This window comes from Chelmon rostratus, chromosome 8 (assembly GCF_017976325.1).
Source record: "Chelmon rostratus isolate fCheRos1 chromosome 8, fCheRos1.pri, whole genome shotgun sequence".
Lineage (NCBI taxonomy): Eukaryota > Metazoa > Chordata > Actinopteri > Chaetodontiformes > Chaetodontidae > Chelmon > Chelmon rostratus.
Genome location: NC_055665.1, coordinates 18282543 through 18307988, shown reverse-complemented (window position 1 = coordinate 18307988; position 25446 = coordinate 18282543). Strand labels below are relative to the sequence as shown.

Genomic DNA, 25446 nt, shown 5'->3' with positions numbered 1-25446 from the left:
AAAGTCTGCCCACACATGGCACCAGGGGCAATTAGGCTAAGTCATATCCCAGACATGTCACTGAGGTCCTCCATGTTTTCATCTCTGAAATCATGCCCAGTGCATACTTGTGTGATTGGTTAAGTGAATCGCTGCAGTGTGCTGCGGCTCTGCGCCTTTCATTATGGTGGCACATCATTTTGATGTTATGACTCACCCAGCCCATTCTCAAATCTGAGCGCTCGAATTATGAGCCTGACCTTTTTGAGGAGAAAAAGAAGAAAAAAAAAGTCGGGGGATGTGATGAATGTTCAATCTCCTGCCGTCTATCAGTATCCAGTGTTGTGAGTTGGCAGCTTAAGTAGAAGCCGCTGCTTCTGTTTCTGCTGTTGGCCGCCAGTAATGTTTTGCTCAAAACAAAGTAAATGACCTTAGCTGCAGCGCCCTATCGTTTACAGCTGTCTCCACCTGTGAAAACACATCTTATATTTTACTGGACCGGTCACGCGTGTCAGAACATATCGGCCGGCCTTTCATAAATTGAGACACAAGCGCAGCAGCAAACATTTTGACGAGGAAGAGATGTTGATACAACAGTCTGTGCCAGTGCTGTAAATACTGAGTCAGAATGAAACTTGAGAAGACGAATAAAGCTGCTGTTATATCTGAACGATTATGATTTAGATATCAACCAAGAGTCAGTAACCATGCTTAAAACTGTGAAATATTATAGGCAGGAAGAAGCAAATAATGCAAAGTGTGTGAAAATGATTGCACAGTGTAATCAGCAACCAAAACATAATCCTCTCCCACGTCCCAGTTGTGTGCGAATGTCCAGCACAGGAGTTTAAGTTGCCGGTTTGAAGTACCGCGTTGGCGAGCACAAAGTGTTTGATATCGAATTTAATAGCAGTCTGCTGCAACATAACGACTAGATGCTGGACAGCGATGCAGAGCCATTAATCTGCTGTAGCAATGCAACAGTTAACTCACCGTAGGCCAGCTCCTGGAAACAGAGAGATCGATGACATGTGGGATACATCGAGGGTTTGGCCTGGATGGTTATGCCGTTAGTCATTTCCCAGGGTACATGTTCAGCTTTATTGCAGGAGCTGACTGACTCAGCTTCACTTTTGTGACTGAGTTGGAGGAATAGTTAAAGTTTGTACATGTTCAGTATTCTGTAGGGTTTTTACAGCCTTTACAGTTAAATTTCACCCAAGGCTTTGACCTTTATGTTTTAAATCTTACACTAAGCAGTATTTTCTCACCACCTGCTTAGTCAACATTAATTGTCCATCAGGGGAGAACAGTGTTTACAAAATGGAGCGTCTGCACTATATAAGTGTAGATTGAGACAAGAGGCATTTCCCTCTGGACACGAGCTTAGAATACCTGTCAGCTATGTGTCCTGACATGAATAATATGTTCTTGGGGCTCGGGCGCCTGTGAAGTTCAGGAGTTCACGAAAGCTCGTGAGGATGTTCATGGAGGAATTCCCTGTGGTCCTCGGTGAAGCCCCTACTTGGTTTCTCAGTATAGCTGCCTTCATTTTACACAGGACCTCCATCTACAGTGTCCGTGTGTCATGAGAGGAGACAATCCCGGCTCCACTCCCCAGACACTGGGTGGGATGGCTTTTAGCATTATGGCGAAATGAGGCCAGTTGTCAGCGCTAGAACTGACAAAGCCATATGCATATATTAGAAGCTGCTATATTTAGAGAATGTTGTGCATTGCTGTGATCCCAAAAGCAAATAGGGGATGAACACTGAGAGCTCTGGTTATGCTAAACTCTCTGAAAATCTGCCCATCACTAAACTCTACGTGATCCTGTTTGGTAAATATATCATCAGTCTTAGCTCTCAGTTTTCATATTTACTGACTTTGTTGCCTTTTTTGTCTGTTTAATGTAACTGACAGGGCTTTTTCCCACAATGACACTGAGCATTTTAGAGCATTTTGAGCAGTTTAGCCCCCTCAATCACAGCTTCAGACTTTGAGTAAACACTCTTATTGTGAGTGATGCATCATAAGAGGAACAGTAAAGTTGAAATTTCTAGATCACCAAAAATTATAAGTATGATATTATCCTTGAATGGACTGTATGGAATCAACACTTTTTGTGGTATAATCGTGATGGGTCTACTTTTCTATGTGCTGACAATATTATGTTCAAATGATGACTCTAGCATATGTTAATTATGTTTTACCCCGGGGGGCCCACACATGAGATCTTTTTTCTGGCCGACTTAATATCACAGAATAAATCTGCCACCATCGTCATCAAAGAGAGCAATGGGAAGGGCGGTTGGGTCGGGGGGGGTATGCTTATGTTTGCGGGGGGTGTCTCTAGGGGGTGAGCGTAGCCAAGTGTCCCGCCAGAGCTCTTCCATCAGTTTCTAACTGTGACACTGTGTGATCACCCAGCTCTGGTGGATATTTATAACACTCAGTCAGCTCCAGCCCTCTCTCCCTGGCCACCTACCCCCCCACCCCCCCTCAGCCCTCTAAGCCCCTCGCCCCTGCCCCCTTCCCTGAGCTTGGCGTGTCGTCCCTCCTCTCTTGGCCACGGGAGAGCAGGCTGACAGATCCCAGCAGCAGGCACAGCCTGTCAAAATTCAACACAAGGGAGAAACAAGCCAGTTCAGAGCAAACAAACAGGAGCCTCTCCTGTCCTCTTCACTCCCCCTCTGTCCAGCTCCGCTTTTCTTCGCCCTCGTCCTCCTCTTCCTCTCTGTACTGTAGATGAAGATCATACCTGGTAGGTCCGCAGAGTGGGGTTGCTTTGGCGTGTCTGTCTGTGTCTAACTGCGTCTGTCTGTCTGGCTGCTGACCGTCGGTGAGTTTTTGGCAAGCGCGCAGTGTAAAGTCTTGTTGTGTTCCTGATTCTCACGACACGGACGCAAACGTTCACATCTAACAAAGAGCTGCCTTCAGCGACCGCTGCGCAGATTGTGTTCCATATTTAAACCTGTCCACAGCTGAATTATGACTGAGGTTGGCTGCCTTCCGTTTTTTCCTTTATTTCATGGTATGTGGATAGAAGTGGGTGAGGGCAGGGGTTGAGGCAGGCAATGACCCCCACCCCCCGACCCCCCTCCCTTTAGGATGTGTTTTTCCTGTCAGTGCGACATCTGAGGGACGTCAACAAGCAGGGGGGGCACTTATACAGACTGTATTTTATTCAAAACTTTTTTAGTTTTGCGTGTGTGAGAGAGACGGCCGTGTGTGTCTGTCGGGCCACAACCACCTGTTATCGTATCCCAGCGCTTCTGCCGAAGCACTTTGTTATTGTTGTGTCAAAAATAAATATAAATATAGGACTTTTCGAAATTTGTAGATTTTATAACCTTATCGCTATGTCACCTATACAGTTTATTAGTTTTTGTGTTTTAATACAGACCATCTGAACACAGTAATAATTCACTTTAGATAGACTGTATCAAAGAAAAACAAGCTGGGCTGGCTTGAGGATATTAAAGCTTGCCATTGCTTCCTTTGATTTGACCCTGTTCTCCTGAATCAGCTAAGCATGCAGATAGCGAGGCCATCCTGCGTGATAACATGGAGGAGTTGTTCCAATAAGATGGAGCGACTAGCAGAGGTGCATCAGATAAGGAATAAAAACACAATACAGTTATTTTTTCCTCCTGTAGCAGCTGATACAGAAAGATGCCAAATGGAATAGAGATATGTATAACACAGTTTAACATCTGTGCTTGGGTAAAGTACTAAAGAAATAAATACTGACACTGCACTTTTAGCACTGAAAAAGAGGCCACGTATTTTAAAATGCTCCTCTTCAATGGGTAGAACTTGCTGTGTGGAATGCATCTGTTCGACCGGTGTCTGAAAACAGCTGAACAATCAGGAGAGGCAGACCAGAAGAAGACTTTCAGCTATAGCCTCGGGGTGGGGAAAACAGCAGGGATTCCTGCTCGGGATGTCCTATTTTTTAAAATGTCCCTGCCACACCCACATCGCCCTGCTCCCCCTCTTAGCGAGGACCCACCTGTCACCACAGCCCAGGCCTGTCCCCCTCATCCCCTCCGTCGTCTCTCTATCCGGCCCCACAAATGCCTCCATGCCCCCCAGGACCCACTCTCCCCGCCCTGGTGGTTTTGGGGCACTTAGTCACCCTGATTGTATTCTGGCGCTTGAGAAAACACAAGAGGCAAGGTAAGGCAGCTGCATGTTGCAGGATATTGACACAGTGGTTTGCTGCAGGTTAAAAAAAGCAATGAGAGTAACATCAAAGTCTCAACGTAGCTGGATGCTAGAGGAGTGTTAGCTTTATCTCTTCCTAACTGCCTAAATGCTGGTTTTGGTGCTAGGACTGTGTAAGCACTTCTAGTTATGGAGGGTATTTTTGCATATTTTTCACTTTCGTAGGTCTTATTTATTCTGTTTGCGCCTGTGTTTATTATTCTTGACACTTTGATTCACACAGCTCGTATTACAAACCCTGCGCGCTGCTTCACGTGCGGTATGTTTACCCTGTGCATTAGTCACGTTCATGTGTAACCTTGAAACCTGTCAGCCGTTGTCCGCTGCCATCAGTCAAAGGTGCCACCAGGCCTCTCTGTGCCAGTTTCATAAAGTGTCTGGTCTTAGTTGCAGCTGCAAAGGGATTAGCCCTCATTACGCTCAGACGGCGTGGGAGGCCTTCTATTTGGCTCGTGTTGCAGCGGCCGGTCCGAGATGACACAGTTGCATAGATGCAAACGAGTCCAGGTTCCACCGAGCCGAACTTATCTGATTTTCTTTTGTTGTGCTGCAGGACGACTGATGAGTGCTGTGAACCAGGAACGCCTTACTAGGTCTCACCCAAACCTGTCTAGTCAAGTTTGGTTATGGATCAAAGGCCTGTGTGTGAGCGCATGGATGTTCTGGGGTCTCTTTACTTAGAATGGCTTTTTCTTAGCACTGGTTTGGTCCCCAGTCCCCACCCGACTGCCCGCCTTTTAACCGGCAAACAGTATTACAAATAGTGTTACCTGTCGCAACGCTTTGATGACTTTATCATGGAAAAATACAATTTGTATGCACAGAGCTCCCTCCAGACCATGCTCTCTGATCCTGAAGATCAACAATAAGCTGTTTGATCCTATGACTGCACATGAGTCTTTGTTTGTCACAGGCTTTGGTGTATTATTCTCAAGGTTCACAGTTGCTCGCTGTGAGTTTTTTAGCCATGCCAGTGGCATGATACTGTCACGCCACTGGCCACTCATTGTTGAGAGGGAGGTGACTGTAGTATTGGACTAAGTGTGGAGAAACTGTGCAGTTAATGAGTAATTCAGCTTCCATCGTGTGTTGGAATGTGACAGCAACAGAAGCAAAACTATGTGTGATGAGTAAACAGACATTTAGCCGTCTGTGTGTTACAGTGAAGACGATAATATGACTAGTATTGACTGAGGAAAGAAAGATATTACTGTAGGTGCATTTTGATCCAGCGGAAAATACGAAAGGCCACTTTTCAATCAAGAATATACGTCATAATAAGATCAACTGTTAATATCTGCAATTAATTTACTGTTGTTTACCTAACCCTGACGTTCGAATTCTGCATCTGTGAATGTGAGATACTGAGGTTAAATGCAGCTGCTGTCCCTGCTGATCTGTGCTCCTCAGTCCAAGCCTGTCATGGGGCTTTCTGGTCTTAGCTGTCCCCTTTTCACTGGCGTCCACTCTGCACGATGACAGCTCTGCACTCGATCCACTCACTAGCCCCTCAGCCCGAGCTATCACTTACTACAGCAGCGAGCTGCCTCGGCTTCCAGTCAGATGCGCGACACCGTGCTGTGCGTGCAGAGGTGGGAACACGGATATTAACATGCTCCAGCGACCATGTTGGAATGAGGTCAGCTGAAAGGTCGGGAGGGAGGGGGGCGTGGCCGAGCTGGACTCTAAATACTTTGCGTCAAACACAAGGTGCATCACTCGGCATTCTCTCGCCGAACTTTCACCTCTCATCTGTGTTTGTTTTCCCTTTCTCAGACTGCTAAAACTGGCCAGTCAACCCCGGGGGCCCAGGAGGATATGCCACAGCTTAAACTCACGCTTTGACTTCAGATTTTACAGCGACATCACATCTGACTTAAGATTCATACAGTATTGAGTGAGGGATTTTTTAGAACACAGGCTGTTAATGGGACATTACGTTGCTTTGCATAATACTTTGGTAAAGGATGTTTTCATCCATAACAGGTCGAACAGGTGGCTCTTTAACCTCACACTCCCTCTTACACAGGAGTTGAGAATGTGTCAAGTCATTTTTTTACAATGCCAGTAAAGTATAACATCCTGTTTGACATGCTAAGAGCCCAAGTGGCATTCAGTCGCACGCGCTGCCAAACAAACGCTCTTTTAGAGATGAATGTCAGGCGCACACGAAGCTGTGTGGGCCGCTGTGGCTGAGCCCTGGCTCTGGCTTTGGCCTGGTTTGTGGAAAAGCCAGCATTCTTCCTGGAAGCAGCCGCAACTCCTACTCTGGAGCAATCCAGCTACCACTTACTGTATACCAGTGTGTGCACTTTTTCCAGGGGCTCATGCCTAGATGGCTCATACCACTGTGACTGCTGCTGGTGAACCAGTGGGCATGAGTCATAACATAAACAGTGAACTTATGTCTCAGGGGCTCAAAGAAACCCAAAAGGGGCTTTGGATACAGTTTTCATGTCCTGTGGGAATAGCAAAGGAACCCTGATGAGACAGAAAGACACTTGGAGCACATACATTCATTCATTTAGAGCTGAGTTTATTTATGAGCACCACTGGGACCATGGAACCACATCCGGTCCTGTACTGAGAGTTTATTTATACCCCTTGTGACCTCTATTCAGGCTTTCTCTGCACTACCTATAGTGTACAGTGACATCAGCAGTTTCCCTAAAGAAACGTATGTTATGCAAGACTGTGGTCTTTGTATGCATTTAGTCATACTGCAGAAAACATCAGTTCTAAGTCAAACAAACCTAATGTGATTTCAGTGACTTGTTTAAAGTTTCTCATTATTCATGACAGGCTGTTCTTCAGTCAGGTTTTCCTTTCTCTAGAGCACTAATCTGTCAGTTCTGTCCAGTTAGTGCTGCCATAAAACCAAAACTCTGACTTCATTATAGCTTTATAAAAAAAAATATATATATATATATATATATATATATATATATATAAAAACTTTAACACATGCATCTGCATTTTAAGCAGTATCGTTGGTCAGAGTTAGAGATTAGTAGAAGACTGATTGTCACTCTCGTATCTGCCCATTCATGATGAAGCTACGGCCAGTTAGCTTATCTTAGCATAAGGACTGGAAACAGGGTGAAACAGCTAGTGTGGCTGTCTAAAGGACACCAGGCACGGTGATTTACCGTCACCATGAGGCTGCAACCAGCAGAGACTCTGCTGAGGGAGTCACAGCACAGCCAAGAAATAGTCTGGCACATGACCCCCTGTAAAACCACCAATTGCCAATTGTGGACTTTTTTCTAAGGATTAAACAAACTAGATGTAAAGGTTTAATTAGTGAGGCCTGCTGTTTTCTCCTGTCTTTACACTAATCTAAGCTTCATATTGAATGGGCAAATACAGGAGTGGTATCAGTATATAAATGTACGTTAACTTGGGGTGACTGAAAGCAGGTCACCCAGAAACGTTGCTCTGTGAGTGATCGTACTCAGTGCAACATATGAGGAAATCAGAGCACACCCCCTACAGTCCTGGGTTAGAGGTCAGTGTCCTATAAGAAGAGAGCACGGCATATTTAGATCACTCTCCCTTTTAAATGGGACATAGGAACAGTTCAGCTGTGCCCCGTCATAAATTGTCACATCCTAAAGTTGACTGGCGACAGTAGGTGCGTGTCAGCCAGAGTAGACCGCTCCTTTGACCAGACATGAAATCACGACTCAGTGATCTTAACGCAGTCAGGCTCTAGAGTTTGTGGCTTTATTGCATTCAAACATACCATTCCTCATGCAAGTTGTAGATGTTCAGCTTGGCTCTTGAAAGCCCAGAGGACATTGAAAAACTGGTAATTATAATATTATAGGAAACATACCTCTGTTGAAACGCAGTCACATGCCCCTGCAAAGCCCGAGGCTCTCAAACACATACCCTTCATACCACTTGTGTTCACAAAAGCTGAAACACAAACACTGATGGGGCAACAGTCAGATACAGGTACAGTAGACTGATGAAGAGATTAATTAGGGAAGCACCTTTTAAATATCATTATAATGTTGAATTAACTGTTATCTTCCATTTTGCCCATCGGTGAGGGGGGCAGGGCCAACTGTCCGCCTTTCATCTGTTAGAAAGCGGTTCCTCACACCAGCTGGCACAGTGTGTCTGGGACACAGAGGGCCACAGGGGGATCTCACTTCAGGCTCGTAATGGCTGCACCCTGGAACCTTAAAGGAGGGAGTTATCTGAATGAGATGAGTTCATACGGAGAAAGAAGCAGATATTTGTACAGTAAGATGTGTTGCGCAGGTGAGTGCAGAAACCTGTGGATGGGCGAGGAGGAGGTAGTTCATTGGCCTGTAGTGTTTTCAGCATGGTGAAACCACATGTTTGTCACTGCCAGAGCCATTCACAGAGAGACTGGACAGAAGTTTCAGACTTTATTATATTCTAGTATTTTTGCTATTTCTAATATTTTCTGGTATTTCAGAATGTCCCATATACACATTTTATATATGATGATGATGATAAGGGTGATATTTGTTATAGTAATAAGCATTATTTCAATAACAACAGCAATAGTAATAATTATAGTTTAATAATAATAATTTGAAACATTTGAACTTGGCTTGTTTTATGAGGAAGGAAAAGCTCTAATCACGCTTTGGTAAGAATCTGTGAATGTAAACATAACTTGTTCATTTACTTTAATTTGAGTTTTTGACAATACCTTACATCAACACCAAGTCAAAATTTGAGTGTTTTTAGACTGCACAAAGACTACTCTGAGTATATTTTTTGTCACTTTCCTACTGTGAGCACAAGCTCAGAATATGCCACAAATTGGAGTGTACTCTGTTTTAGACACCTCAAAGGTTAGAGCAGGCTGTAAGTAGCCTGAGACGTGAAATCCAGGGTAAAGAAAGTCCACAGTACAGTCACTGCTGCTCAACAAGCACACTGCTGTGAGCAAGTTAAATAGACAAATATCTGAAATATTAAAGCTAATTATATGAATGTGTAATCTGGTATACTTCACAATTGATAAATTTATGATATCCTCAACTTGGTGAATTAATTAGCTACCTGAGTAAAATCAGCATAATTTCACTTTGAGTAAACATGCAGTGAATCATGAGAAACGCAAAACACAGAAATTTAAACAATTGTATTAAACCTGAACTGAAACTGAACACCCAGCCCATGGCACTCTAGTGCTGGCTAAAGGGTGGCCCTGAGAACTCCATTCCCGCCTCACATCCAGGTAACTTCCTGCTCCAGGTAGCCTGGATGAGGGGCTGGACCTCAGCTCTCCATTGCATTCACAAAGCATCTGGAGGAAAACCTGAGAAAGTTGCCAGAGGACTGTTTTCCTGAGGAGCAAATTGTTACCTTGAAGGTGAAGAGACATTTAACAGACTTTTGCACACAAACACACGCACACGTAAACTCACATGGAGAGAGATGCCACTTGTTTTGTGCTTTGCATTTTGTAGTATAAAGAGATGCACAGAGATTTGCCTCTGGCTGCTGCTGCTGCAACAAATCCCACAATGAAATCATACATTGCACCTCTTACAACCATCAACAAGCACTTTGGCACCCCTGCGTTATGATCGGGGGGAGGTGGCGTACCTCTGGGAAGTCAAGCTTTGAGGTGTGGTCACATGTGTTTGAAGATCATAAAAAAAGCAGGTGTAACTTCAAATAAAAGCAAAACAGTGCTTTAGATTGGCTGAGGTTGCAGTCTTTGTAGGTTAAAGCCAGTCATGGCTGTATAAAAATACAGCCATGACTCACTACAGTAGATATGAAGGGGTTGTTATGGTCCACTCTGGCCACCATTATCTTTACTAACTGGTTCAAAGGCAGCATGTCCTCCCTGATAACGCCAGGTCTTATCTCAGAAAAGATAGGGTAAGATATACATTAGAACAATGACTTGCATCAATTCATCTACTACATAACCTACAATCTGATCATGATAACCTATGCATTATTGATCTTTTTTACAATCTATTTCCTAATTCTATGCTATTACTATAGAGAGTGATAAGACATGAATGTGTTAATAATGGCTTCCTCTTTTTTTTAAACTATGATAGTAGTTTGAATAGTTTCACAGTTTCATAGGAGGAAGTTGGGTGTGGTTGTGCTCTGGTGCCATCTAGTGGCGATAACAATTTATTGCCTTCTTGCCGGGAGGCAGAGCCCGGCCTACTGGGTGGAGGATGGTGTTTTCCTTTCCTCATCAGATCGGTTACGGGACACTCCTCTGTCTCTGTGTATAAAAATACAGCCGTGTGTAAGAGTCAGTCACCCTCGCCACTGCACATGGTGCTGTGTGTTTACAGCCGTTGTCATGGAAACGCCACTCCAGTTCCCCTTTTTTCCACATACTTTGGCGGTTGGAAACCACCAAAGGTACGACAGCGTATGGAAATACCACATGTCATGAGAATGGATTAATAGAACACAAGAGAAAAGGGGAACCTACAATATCTGCTTTCAGTTTAGAAATTAGGCAGTTTGTCTGTTAACAAGGTTAAAAGCAACCAATGACTCACTCCTGTGACAGAAGTACTTCAAGTCTTTTTTTCTCCTTTTTAAATCAGTGTTTAAATTTTAATCCACAATATTTTCATGGAGAAAAGAACATTTTGATGCACTTTGTCACTGATTAATTGATTCACTCTATTCAGATTGTAGCCAAAACTCTTAGCTGATTCATTGATAAGTCAGTTTACAAAAAAATTGCAGCTATTTTGCTGAATGAGTGAGGTGAATTGAATATCTTTTGGTTCTGAACTGTTGGTCAGACAAACACAAACTGATGGTCTGAATGGCTGAACAGCGGTATGGAAACTGCACAGCAATGAGCAGAGAAGAATCACAAAGTCAGCATGAATGTTTTCTGTCTTTATTGAGGCGCGATGCAGGGTTTCACGATGGAGTGGAGAAAACTAGGCAGGCAAACGCTGGTGGTTATAATCACATCCCAAACCTCAGTCACAGCCTTTTCAGATTTACAGCTCTGAAAACGTCATTTTGAGTATGATAATTAAAGACACAGTGATCTGGTCACAAGACACCACTAATATAGCTCTAAATATGTGCTTACTGAGACTATATTTAGGGACTTACATTTGGCAAAGATGTCATTTTAAGTCTCCACTGTTAGGTGGTGAGGTAACACATTTCGTTGCTCTCACCTGCAGAGGGAGGCACATGCTATTTTAAATCTTCTGTCAATACCTCAGCTATTTCACCAGCTGCCCTGTTGCATTTCAGTTCGCCAGTTTTGAAACATTAGCGACTGACACAGTCCAAGATGTGGGGGCTTTCCACACAGGCTTCTTAAACTCAGCGCCGGGCTATTTTAAAACTCAGCTGCCACAGCTAATCCCGAGTCTCGTTCAGTCTGAGTTAAACTGAGGCCACGGCTTCATCATTAGATCAGACCCTGACAACATTATCTAAAGTCTGCTGACAGGTCGGAGATCCTAACCGGACAATGCATGGTGGCACAGTTATGAAGTTGGACTCTTCTATCAGCTCAGCCCCGTCTCCTTGGAAAAGTCGTCTATAGAAAACTAATTTGCATTGATAATGGAGTTGTGCTGGCAAACATAATTGCTGCCTGGCCGTTTCTTTGGGTGAATGAGACATGCGTTTGTGTACCGCGCTGGAGTTGCAGGAAGGTGGTCGGGGTGGATGGTGGGTGTACAAAGTGCAGCACTGTGACACCGGATTCCAGGGCTCGCATCCAGGCTGTGGTTGGGTTTAGGCAGCAGAAGCACTTTGGTTAGAGTTATGGAAAAATCCTGATTTCAGTTAAATGTTAATAAAAAAAACCTTATGTTCCAAGTCTCTGCTGACTTTTTCTCCATTAAAACAGACCATAATCTGTCCTGCCAGTGCCTAAACACAGCCATAAAAAAATAACAGTAACAAATTAAATACACTGTCAATAAAACGTGCGCTCATTATCGACATTGTTGAGACTTGCCGGGTACTTTAATTAACAACATTATCAACAACATGATGTTATTAGAAAATGGAATTTGGATTAATTTGCATTACGTTTCCCTTCACAGGACAGGATTAGCATCCAGCACATCTCACCTGATGTATTAAACACAGTTAATGGCTAATTTAAAACAATTGTATTTAATACTGTAGCCTCATTGCTCTCATTAGCTTTGCTTGACTGAAAGACGGGCTGCCTTTGGCAGTGTATTTCCAGGCAGTCTGTGTTTTGTTTTAGTTTCTAAGTGGATTTTCAGACGAATCATTCATCCAGGTCGCATTAAAAAAAGGCTTAAATGTTTTTCATTTGGCGTGCTCCGTGCCAGATAGTGTGCGTCATGTACTGCTCATCACAGCAGATCCTTACCTTCAGACGGACAGTTGCATTACCAAGCATCTCTCTCTACATGGCGTGGGGTTGTTTTATTGCTCAACTGGATTTGTACGCTAAGCACAGTAGAAATATGATCCAGCGTGCGCCGTGATTCAGGTTGCTGCTGCCCTGCCTCCTCTTCCCCTCCTTACTCCCCCTGCTCCTTCATCCCCTCCTCCTCTTTACAGAATAACAGAGGTGAGGATCCAGGGTGTGTTTAGGCTGCTCCTAGTTTTATCAGCATTCCCTTGAGGGGTGTGGCAGCCAGATATTGCAGTAGAAGCTTACGCTTTCACCTGAATTGACCATCAGAGACGAGGGTTTAAAGGGAGGGAGGGCAAATCCTTTCTGCAGCTTTTTCAGGCTCTCCATTGAAAGGTGTTATCCAGCCTCCCTCTGTCTAAACCTCTGAATTTGTCTGCACTTCAGCTCTTTCAAAAACCATAATGGCACATTGTGAGAATTCTTTTCTCCTCTAATGTGTTTGCTTTGTTTGGGAATAGAGCCCCAAGTGCTTAAATACAGGTTGTTCTAGCCCAGAATGGTTGCAAGCTCCACCATGTGTTTGTCAGTTTCCATTAGAAGCATAGCTCATCTAGTTTATGAGCAGATGTACGACACCTGCTCAGCTTTATGCAGATGCAGTTTTATTTAAACAGATTGATGTTAAAGCTATAGCTTATATTACTGCCAGGTCCATATTCTCTTCCAATGAAAGAACAGCTTCATGTGTTCTGTAATGTTACATAGTCGCTGGAAATCATGTCACAGGCAGGAATGAGTGATTAGAAATGCAGTTTTCATGGATAGTGCCACTTTTTAGCTCGAGAGATTTATTCTTGATTTCTTTTTGGCATGAAACAAACAAAAAAAAAGTGAGGACAGCAAAATGGTTTATGGGAAATGCGGTTTTCAGAACCACAAGCATTGGTGTGGGATAGAACCAACCCATGACGTCGGTGGTCAGATCTGTTTATGGTAATTATAGCAAACAATTTTCACAATGATACACTGTGTTCTTTGATAGCAAGAGTCTGCAGCCACGCTAGCAGCTCCGTAAGGCTGTGTTTACGCTTCCATACTCACAAAGGCTATGCTAATATGCTAATCTGCAGATGTTTAGCAGGTATCATGTTTACCATGTTACGGTGTGCAGCTGCGGCTGATTTGTGGCTGGAATGTCTTTAGTTTTAATGAAAATCACCCAAACCCAACTTTCCCTGAATGTACCCAGCAAGCATTCAGCATGTACATATACAGTGATGCACATTGCATCAGTTAATGCAGTCCATTGTGAAAGAAAACTCAGAATTTTAGTGTGGGAAGAGGACGACGGATTTCTCTGTCACCCCCATCACAAAAAAGTGATCAAGCCTCAGACTTGTCATTTAGAAAGAAACCGCTTTCTCCTCTTATTTTCACTAAGCGCTCTCCGCTCATATAAAAAGCCCAAGTGGTCCATCTGGTTTTGATGAAGCCAGATGAGCGAGCAGTGTAATGAGCATGTTGAGACCTTAATGATATGTCTCCTTTTTGGTGAGAAGATCTCATGACTAAGATGTTCCACACTTTCTGCATCCTCGCCTCCTCGCATCTGGGTCCCCTGCTTGTGTTTCCCATGAGGTTTAGAAACCCGGTAGGTGTCGGTGCATGCTCCGCTGCCAGATCGCCACCAAGCTCTCAGTTACTGTCTACTGTAGCTTCTGCATCCCAGATAACCTGGAGCATCCCACTCTGTTCTACACTTTACATCTTTAATGAAGACTCTTTATAGACATGTTGCTGTTCTCATTCTTTAAAGCTCAACATGTTCCAACTATTTGAATCAAATTACTGCATGCATTGTTTCAGGCAGTGTGGATTAAAGCACTTTACAGTGAAATCCTGTCAGTCCTTCAAAGTAAATTCTGTATTTGGTATGGTTCCTTTCCTTTTTCTCATTTAATCACCTGCCCACATGCCACTCCTTAATTCCTCAGCTTGCCTAGACATTGTATGGAACTACAAAGGTGTGTCTTCAGATTTGCTAACGTGGCTCGAAATGAGTCAAGGCGCGGACACACACACACACGCACACACACTCTCTTACAAACACACACAGACACACTTACACTGACACATTAAGTACCTTCATGTTCATACAGGTCACGCTGAGAACACAACGCTGTTAAAGAATAAGTGGTTTTAGACACCTGATGAAGTGATGTCAGCCAGGGTGGGATATATACCCACCTTAAGGCTAGTGAGGCAGGATTTAGCAGAGGTAGGACACACCCTGCCCTCCAGTTCAGCTGTCAGCACATATGAGCCATATAGGGGACCATTATTAGACTGTGTGTAAATAAGCCCCAAACTCTTTTGACAAACTCTGAGTAAATACTTTTTAGAACTCCAGAACTTGAGAAGAAACTTGAAAGCAAGACTATACAACTTTTAAATTGAGAACTAACACAATTTTCCTTTTGCAAAAGAAAAGTTAAATTCATAAGCGATGACATGCACCATTGCTCAACTCAATACACTCAGTCATGTCGATGCTACAGCTTCTCTTGGTCTGGTATGACCAGTAGCTTACAGTGATTAATTTGAGCTAATATTAGCAAAACATGACATAGATATTGCTGCTTACCTGACAATACTGTGTCACTTATCTGACTGTATGGCTCCTTTTTACTTGTGTTGCTTTCATGCTGCATTAAAGCATTAATCATTTTCCAGTCCTTGTAACTTGTTGCTGCAGGTGCCACTGTTAAGCAGAAGGTATATGGGATTGATTTAGCAGAAATCTGGCTGATGAAACTGCCAGAAATTCCTACTCGTCGTATTGGATTTAATGACTGACTGAACAGTGCAAAGTTCATTTTTGGTTTTTTGTTTCCGTGGATAAACCTGTGACGGAAAATGCCTTAATATCCAGGGTGCGATCCTAGAAATATTATAGAGTTTCCATAAAGAAAACAGTGTTTAAGTAATGCCCATTTTATTACATTTGCTGTTAAAAACACCGTCTGCCTGCACCTCCTTGCCAAAATCCTCTGGTTAACAGGAAATGGTGCATTTGATGTTCTGTGATTTGTTTGGACTAGATACAAATGAGCCCAAAATGCATTGTTCTGGCTACGCTAAGATAAACTTCATCAAGTGAAAGGCAGGAGATCTTACAGAACTGGACATGCGCTTTCATTAAGAAGTGAGAGAGGCATTGCAGCGCTGACCATTCAGACACTCGAAACATGTGAGTGTATTTTCCAGCTGAGTCTTGATGCTTTGACACTCTTTAAACTCACATTCATGCTCAAACTCCGAGTTATAAGCTGCCGTGTATCTCAGTAAATCAGAGATGTTCAGGGTGTGGTCATTCATCACTGCCTGGAATCCACAGCAGCCCTTCCCAAACTATCTCATCCCCCCATCTCTTCTCCTTTGTCGTCACAGTGAGTAACTGCTGATGTGAAATGTCGGAGGAATGCTGTGAGCAAGTAATGATTGACCAAGAGGTCTGTGTTTGTGTGCATGTGTGTGTGAGTGACTGGGAAGACTGAAACTTTTTACCTTTTCAGGCTCTTGGTGGATATCTGTGTTACGGTTGTATATGGGTCATTAGAGGTCTATTCAGTGCAATATAAAGTGTAAAAAATTATCAGCGCAGCCTTTTACAACCTTTTATTATTCCTAGTAACTCAGTTTGTGTGTGTATTGTCTTGCGCAAACGAAGCCATTATATTATAGCACATGCAGGTTGCCACACCTCGTCCTTCCCCGCCTCGCCTTCTTCTTCCTCGCCTCAGCGAAACACGGCGCCCTGCAAGAGGAAGGGGTGTGTTTAGAGCCCCACCCACCACGTCCTGCACACACTAGTGCCACTAAATGCGCACTCACACATCACACAAGGACAGGCCCAGACTTCATAGCCCACAGGCACCGTTTTCCTATGCGAGGAATAAAGTGAGCCGGAGAAAAAGGAAAAGAGAGAGAAAAAAAAAAAAACAGGGAAGAAGGGCAGAGCCGAACTCAGTGAGGGAGTGAGAGGGTTGAGAGGCAAGAAGGGGAGAGACATTATAGGTTTGTGAAGTGCTGGGTGGATTGTCGCCACCAGACTGCACACTCTGGGACGATCCGGGGGCCAGAGGGACAGATAGAAGCAAGAAAAGCAGAAGTTGCCATCAAGGGGAAACCTGTCAAGGATACTTCATCATTAGGATTATTATTCTGCGCGCTGACAATCGGTGACAATGACCTCTCAGCAGCAGAGGTACAGGAATGTCTCCTCTGACAGCATGGGCAGAGAGAGGATGCCCTCAGACGAAGGCTATTACCAGCGGATGCTGAAGGCTACGGACGGCAGGAAAGGTACCAGTATGGTGGCAGTTAATGGAAAATAGCTTAATTGCGAGTCTTGATCTTGATCCAGTATGTGTTCCATATGTGTGAGACGCCACTGGGCAAGAGTTAAGTGTTTTTGCAGTTAGAGGTGACACAAGAGTATTTAATGGAATTACAGATTTGGACGGCATTCAAATTGGGGGCTTTTCAGCCTGTGAGAGCTTCAAGAGGTTAATGGGCTGAGGCTTGATTGGTTAGAGTGTTGTATAACGCGCAATTCTGTTCATCAGTAAGCTCTTCTGCCGCACTCGAAGGAGGATGGATGCATCTGATCTGCAGCAACGTTCTTTTAAAATGACAGACATGCAGTTTTTCTGATTGGACTGTACCGTCCAGTGGTTGTCCACACTAGGACTTAAAGGAGGATACTCCCCTTTTCTAATGCATCAGCAGCTTCCTCACTTCGTATTGGTCAGCAAAGCCCATTCACAGTTTGTTGTGCGGCATGCATGTGTCTGGGTGAATGAGTCACTGTAGCTGCAGTCTGTTTACCTTCGATGAATGGTGTTATATTGTCTCCCTTTTTTCAGTTAGTTCATTCTTCCCTTAAAAGTCTGTGAACTCAGGGCATTGCCACAGGTCTAACATGCGCATTACATGAATTGATTTTGGTGTCATCATGCGGTGATATACACGAGTGGACTTCAACATCAACACTTTGACTCTGCCGTTTGTGCGTTTGTTTTTCTCTCATGTCACATACCAGTGGCACCAGCCTGAAAAACTAAAGAATAGCGGTGGACAAAGTCTTCTTTTATTCTAATTAATCTTAATCTTTCTTAAGTGAAGGTAGCAGTTAAACAATGTAAAATTACTACAAGTAAAAATTCTGCATTCAAAATTTCACTCATAAGTATTAAATTTTCTTTGAAATATTAAAAGTCAAAGCACTCATCGTGCAGGAAAAACGATCAGCCTGTTATGTTATTCATGACATTATTAGACTAGTATTGCTTGTGCAAGTGCCTGATTAAGGTGGAGCTTATTTGAATTAGACTGTTTGACCCTTTCATCTGTAACTCTGGATCATATTTTATAAGGGAATCATATGTTTTACGTGTACAATCTTAATCCTCAAAGTAATCAGCAACCATACCTGTCAGTTAAATGCAGTGGAATAAAGTATAAAGTAGATTGAAATGGGAATACTCAAATGAAGTACAAACACCTTAAAACTACTTGAGTACTTAGTTACAGTACTTGTACTACTGCTGTCGACTTTGTTTTGGGCTATAAACCGCACACTTCACTGAATTTTGTTTGTGTCTGGTGACATTTGAAACCTGGAAGCTGACGCAGCCCATATCCACTCTCTTACCCTTCACTTATAAAGAGCAATAGAGTCGTGGTTGCTGAAACAGGATTAGGTAACACAGTGTGAACAGACCCAACAGGTCAAGGTGCGTCTCCTCTGGGAAACTGCTTTGTCTCCAGCAGCCTCTGTTTGTGTGTGTGTGTGTGTGTGTGTGTGTGTGTGTGTGTGTGTGTGTGTGTGTGTGTGTGAGTCACCCATCATCACCCGCTTCCACTCCAGGTGACATTTTGCCCTCTTGGCAGTGAGCAAAACCACGGAGGTCGCATGCTAAAGCTTAGTCCCCCATTGGTTCGAATGATAAATGAGGAGGTTAAAGGTTTATAGTGTCTATATGAGGTTTCCATGGAAACGTAGCTCCACAACACACTTGTAGATGCCGTCGCTGACGCCCTCCAGAGAAAACAAATGTAGCCTGCGGGCAGCTATTTTGAATCACAGCCCTTTTGCTTTTCATTGCTGGGTGTGTCACTACGCAGTAGACAGTCGGATCACTCCCTTAAAACTGATAACACAGAGGACTTTGGGTTGTCCGGCGTTCATTCTGGCACAATGTGAATGGAACTAATTGCTGCGTGAGTCACGGCATAAAAACATGAAGTGGCAGTAAAGAAATTCCTAAACCTGCCCGATAGATCAAGTGGGCTCTCACTAGATGCACGCTGGGAGTGAGGTAGCTTTATCTGTCTGACCATGGATGCGAGGGCACTGGTTTCTTTAGACTAATTTTACCTGGCTTGAAGCGAGTAACTAGCTGGAGCTGACTGGTGAGGGATGGTGGCGAGACATCGTGGTGGCATTTGTTGACAGGAACTCCCTGTAGCATGTCCTTTACCATGGCTACACATACGAAAGATCTACTACCCACAACACCCGATTAACTACGTCACTCCCACACAGGTTAAAAACCTTAGAAATTAATGACTCTTCAAGAAGTCCAAACTCATGACCCATCCCTAAAACAGACCGATCGATCCGCTGTGTCCAGAACAAATGCTGCAGTGACACACCTTGTGGTTTTTGCCACAACTCAACAGGAACATGGGTGGGTGCATGCAGGTCTGTTGTCTTAGTGGGTGTGTTCCTTGTTAAGATCTTGCTGTTTCTTGTTGGAAGATTGCGCTCTCTAATCTCCAGTTATGCCGTGTCTTGTTGGAATCATGCGGAGTGCCCTCACACTTCAAGAGCCTTTGGCCTTTGTGATGGAATCCTTTTTCTGAATGCTTCTGTCCAAGAGCACAGCTGGCAGCGGTGTCATTGGGCAACACGCAGCATTTCTTAGACAATAGGAGCACATCTGCCGACTATGAATGCGCTCTGATGCAGTCTGACTCAGATGCAGGCAGGCACAGTCAAGAGGCCTTTTTCCACCTAGTGATAAGTCTGTTTGTTCTACAGAAATCAAACAAGTCTGGTATCTTGGTGATTTCCTCTTTTGTTTACCGCTTTGATGTAAAATGAATGAATGAGTAAAAGAACTACTATATACACATCAGTTATTTTTAAATGTTTGCATTTGCAGGAATTGTTTTAAAATTTTCCTCTTCATACGTGCCTGATATCTAACTGGGGTTTCTCTATTTTGCAGATGAACGAGATCGAGTACAGAAAAAGACCTTCACAAAATGGGTCAACAAACACTTGATGAAGGTAAGGGCGTGCCCTTGACTTCCACTCTTTCTTGATGCACTTTAAAGGCACACTAGCGCTCATATTCCTGCTCGCACATGCCTGCGATGTCATGTTCCATATCCATTTTCGCACGAACAAAGTACACTTGTGCAGTATAAATGGAACTTCACCAAAAAGCGTACACGAATTTCACTTTCTCTGAGCCTCATGAACATGTGGTTGACTGCTTACATAACAACCACAGTAGATATCAAAGGGTAAAACCTCCTGTGTGTGGTCCAGCTTAAATAATACATACAAGCGTTCTCTCAGTGAGTCAACATGAATCAAGAGATTATCTACAGACGCAGAGAAGGCTGCATTTTCAAGAGGATGAGCTTTGTTATCTGGAGATGACAAGATAATCAACCCGTTATCATGAGAAAACAGAAGGTTGCTTTTTCTTACTACTTTTAATGTTCAGAGACCAGGAGTGTCATGTATATGTAGATGCCGTCTTGACAGCTGTAGCAACTGATTTAGGATAAAATTTTCAGATCAATCTATATCCATTACTGATCAACGCATCAGCAACAGCGAGCACGACTGCTCTTGGCTTCCATAATTATCGACCTCCAGCTAGAATTAAGATTAGATTTTGATTTAAACCCGTGTGCTATAATTACAGGCGCAAATAGCTTGTTTAGGTTTGTGTTGGCAAGAACCTTGATGTAGCTTTAATGTTTGACACTGTGCATAATGAGAGGTGATTAAAACAATAAGCATGAGGGATAATGTCTATATGAGGAAGATAATATGTTGGTTTGCAGGAGGTTTTATGAGATAATGTCAGTGTATTGAGTCTATGTGAGAAAGCTGCGGCGGCAAAGCTTTATGACAGCAGAAAAGTCTCATTGGACTCAGATGCAGTAATAATAATAATAATACATTTAATTTCTAGTGCACTTTTCATCGGCAGGATCTCAAAGTGCTACAAAGTTAAAAAGTTAAACAAAAAAAAAAAAGTTAAAGCAATGCTCAGTGAAAACAATAAACATGTTAAAATCAGTTCATCGTCATTCACCATCGTTATCTAAAATGCAATCCACCCCTCACCTGTGCACTCTATATGACTCTTTGGAAATTATTCTGACACGCCACCCCCGCCGCTCACTGAAGTGCACGTTGGCTCGTCAGTTATTGTCTCACCCTCAGGCTCTGAGATCGCTCACCGGAGGTCCAGCCTGTCATCAGCTGGGAGGCTGTGTAAACCATCCACCAGCACTCGTCCGCTCTCACCTACCTCACTCTCTATTCTCAAACTGCAGCCTGAAAGCCCTCCAATGCATCACATATTCAGAGAGGCAAACAGGCCCGAATGGGGGTAAAGTCAAACAGGCCATGCTCCTCACTCTGGAGTTTCTCATTAGGAGTGAAAAATTACCCCCCCGTAACACAATACCCCTCCCACAGAGCAGTAAAAATATTCCTGCTTGCGCCACTTTTCTTCCAGGAAACTGCCGTTAGGACCAATACATTTACAGCCTCATGACATTAAGTGCTTCCACATTATTTGTATATCCACTCAACAGACACAGGGCCATTCATTTTTTTTAGAAATGGAACAAGAGGGGGAAAAAATAAGCACTAAGAGAGTGTTTTCCTTTCCATGAATGTGCAGTGCTAACTTATTCTGCTACCACATGATGAGAACGCAGTGGAGTAACTCCCTCTAGTTTCTCTTAAGTGTTCGCTGTGAATTTCAGAGGGTGAGTCACAGACATCTGGACTCACTTAGCTCCTTCTGAAAAGGCAAATTCTGGTCTCGGCCCGGAGCCCGCGGTGGTTTAGGCCCAACGGTAGCACATGCGCCACACAGGCTTCTCGGTCTGGGAGGCTACCTGCGTTCATGCTGCATAAGTTCACCCACACTGATATTGTTGGTTTCATGAAGTTCTAAATGAAAAGTGCTCTATTTTCTCTCAAAAAGTTTGAAATTTTCCAAATCGCATAATGTGATGCAGTTACTCACTGATTTTAAAAGAAGTTGTCCTATTTTCATTTGAAATAAGTGCAATTTTTTACTTGGAGCATCATCTCCACCTACAGTCGGCAAGTGAAAATCTCATTGACGAGAAGGGCTCATTTGGTGGGGAAAGTGTTAACTCTGTGGCTGAACGTGCTCCTTTAAGGTTAAACTGATTTAAGGGCTTAATGGTTGGCTTGACGAGGGCAGACTATAGGTTGCATGCAGCCACAAGAAGCTGTAAAGGGCCACTGAGCGGTTTCCTGCGCTCCGTAAATCTTTTTATGTTGTGCGAGACATCGCACCAGCTGCAGAATGAAAGTCTCTCTTCTAGCTGACTCCTGCAAACTGCATGTGATTAGATTAAAAGCCGCAATTGTTGCAGATTGAGTCCAGACTGCGCCCGGCTGTTAGTGAGAGGATCACAAAGAGCTGGAAGGAATCGCCCAAGGTGATGTGAACATGATGTCAAACCTGAGGCATGTTAAGTGTTTTGCTTCCAGACAGCTTATGGCAGTCATGCAGAGGGACCAGGAAGAGGGGCTTGTCAGCCATGTGTGCTAATGATTTTCATCCTTGAAAAGTTTACAGAGCAACTCTTAGACTCTGAGGGGGCAATTTGTAGCGTAACGCCTACCTCACATCAGACACAAGGTGGCTGAGCAGAGGCTGCGAGACAGCAGCCTGCTCAGTACAAAGTAATTGAGGGGTGTTGACAGATGCCTCTAGAGTTGACTCTAAGGAGATCGACTGCTATATCATCACAAAATTCATTGTTTTTCAAAAATGATCATCGTTATATCTTTGATTAGGATGGTCAGCTTTTTATATATTTTGTGCAACTCAAGAATACAGATATTCTTCAGATAGAAGGGCTGTTATAGGCTGTTAAAGTAAAACAATGCAAGTTTATCACACAACGCAACACACTGCCTGAAGAGGTTTTAACATGTGTGGACAGTGAACCCTAGTGGTCGCCGTGTAGGTTCCCATCTCTCTACTCAGATCCACACCGTGCCATCATCTCCACTGTGCAGGCAGGGAGGAGCGTATCTAAGGTTGGATACATGTGTTGAAATTCTTGCCAAGATAAATCAGCCGCTGTTGTAACTTGCAAGGAAAATGTGCCTTCATTCCATTTTAGGGCCGAGGCCTCCTTCGCCCGGCAGACACACTCAGATGAAAGATGCACATACTAGGGCTAAAGAAATTAATTGTTTTCATTATCCTGTGTTTCGTCTTTCTGTCTCGTGTACCGTCACGTCCACAATCAAATCGTCCAAATTTCCACTCCCGATCATTGCTCTTCATTTCATGTCCATTGATTTCTGCTCTCATCCTCTCTCTCCCTTGTTTCCATTCTTTCCATTTCTCCATTACTCATCCATCTGCTCTCATTCCTCCATCTTTCATCCCTCTTCGCCCAGCATTGGAAGGCAGAGGTAGGTACTGGCACACTGGAGGAGGACTGTAGTAAAAATCTCATTCCAAAAAAGTTGGGATGGCGTGTCAACGTAATTCAAAGCAGAATGTAATCATTAGCACAGGAACTGTTTTACAGAGTGTTCTAGAGTCCATGTAGTTACATCCTTGATACAATCATGTGTTCACAAAGTGGTGAACCTCACTGCATCCTCGCTTGTGAACGACTGAGTCTTTCCAGGATGCTCCTTTCATACCAAATCATGATACTATCACCTGTTACCAATCAACCTGTTTACCTGTGGAATGTTCCAAACAGGTGTTTTTGAAGCAGAAATCAATAAAGTTGATGAGATAAAATGTCAAATATATTCTTTAGTCTTTCCACTGTTTTCAATTGCATATATATGTCAAAACATAAAAAAAAACCATTCTGTTTTATTTGTGTTTTAAACAGTGTCCCAACTTTTGGGGAATTTGGGAAATGTGTGTCTGGTCATGGAGACTGACTCCTTCCTTACTTGTTTTTCTAAAGTTGCTCCCTCCACCCAATCTTCTGTTTTCTGGCACCGTCACATATTTCCTCACCTCTCCCACTTGGGCGCAGTTACACCACACTTCATTTGTACAGTGAATGCAGTTTTATTGAGTTTTATGGTCACCAGCACACCTTTTTTTTTTTTTACCTGACTGATCTGGTTTTTATTCTCATCTATCACTTGTCAGGAATGACAGCTGCCATTTGGCATTTGGAGTAGGAGTCAGGCTTGGCTGCTCACGGCTATGCATTCCAGACCTGTGTAGAACTGTACAGGAGGAGAGGACGCTGTGAGCGCCGCAGAAAACTGAAAAATGTTTTAACTCTGAATATTTTCCCTCATATTTGACACATCATTAGGACTGGAGAGTCATCAGCGTTTGCAATATTATAACAAAGTCAGAAAAGAAGCGCTGTATGCTGTTGCCATTAATTTTAGTCAGATACCTCTGAGACCTTATGTCACATTGCAGCTGTCAGCAACAACTTATGCACATTGAGGGAACCAGCATGGTGATTGGATGGAAAACAATTCAAATGGGCCGTCGTTCCTGGAGCTTGTATCTTCAATCCATGTAACACGTCCTTTCTCTTTGTCCTGGCAGACGCAGCGTCATGTGACAGACCTGTATGAAGACCTTCGAGATGGACATAACCTGATTTCGCTGTTGGAGGTCCTCTCTGGGGAAACACTGGTGAGCATTGGCATGATGTTGGGTTTTTGATGTTGACAAATGTGCCTACGCTCTGCATCTTTTACCTCAGCCATCCTTCAAACCAAACCCTAATCAGGACTAATTGCATGAGATGTACGTATCTTAAATCAACCAGGAATATCGTCCCTGTGGCAAGAAACTGTAACCGCTCGCAGCCAAGTTGTCAGTCAAAGGCTTAACCTGAGCTGAACTGCGCTAAACAAAAGCATCTTTTCTTTTCTTTTTTCTTTTTTTTTTTTAGCTTTTAACTTTATTCAGATGGGACTTCTCACGCACTCTTTCTATCTCTGTAGCTACAATCTTCAGGCTTACACACCACGCTCATTTCAAAGCTAGCGCCGGGGCTCTGTGTGTTTGCCCTGCAGTTCAGATCTGTACAGAGGCTTCTCTGCTGCTGTACTTCATCGCTCCCTCCACCAGCTCCAGCTCTGCTCATTTGAATGCCTCCATAGCCTGAACACATTAACTTTGGCCTGTGCGTGCGCGTGTGAACTATTCTCCTATCTGATCTACGGTTCTCCTCCTCTTCCTCCTCTCCGTCGCCTCTTCTTGTTTGCCGTCCTCTAACCTTCCTCTGGGTGTGCTGATCTTTGCTGTTTGGCCTTGGCCTCCTCTCTTTGCACTGCTCTTGCTGGGGCTAGCCGAGGGAGAGAGACGTGGTCAGGAGCGTTCGGTTGGTGAGTGGGTCGATAACTTACAGTGGACATCCATTTTTTTTATTATTCATCCGCTTTATGTGCAGTTTGGCTGTGCATGGTATCCAGACCTCCATGGCGAATCAAGTGCTTTTGTTGCTTTTACCTTTTTCCTTTTTTCCTCGTTGACAGGCCTGCTGTAAGCACATAGCTGCAGGGAATAAACAAA

General features: G+C 43.6%; 1 protein-coding gene across 2 annotated transcripts in view; it reads left to right on the top strand.

Moving 5' to 3' along the window:
• LOC121609859 (plectin-like) overlaps positions 1-25446 on the top strand; it is a 64822-nt gene that overhangs the window by 5732 nt on the left and 33644 nt on the right. For both annotated transcript variants that reach the window (XM_041941575.1, XM_041941576.1), the window contains exons 2-4: positions 19858-19919; positions 23334-23348; positions 24472-24561. In XM_041941575.1, coding sequence (XP_041797509.1) covers positions 19858-19919; positions 23334-23348; positions 24472-24561 — 167 coding nt within the window. The remainder of the gene's footprint in view (positions 1-19857; positions 19920-23333; positions 23349-24471; positions 24562-25446) is intronic.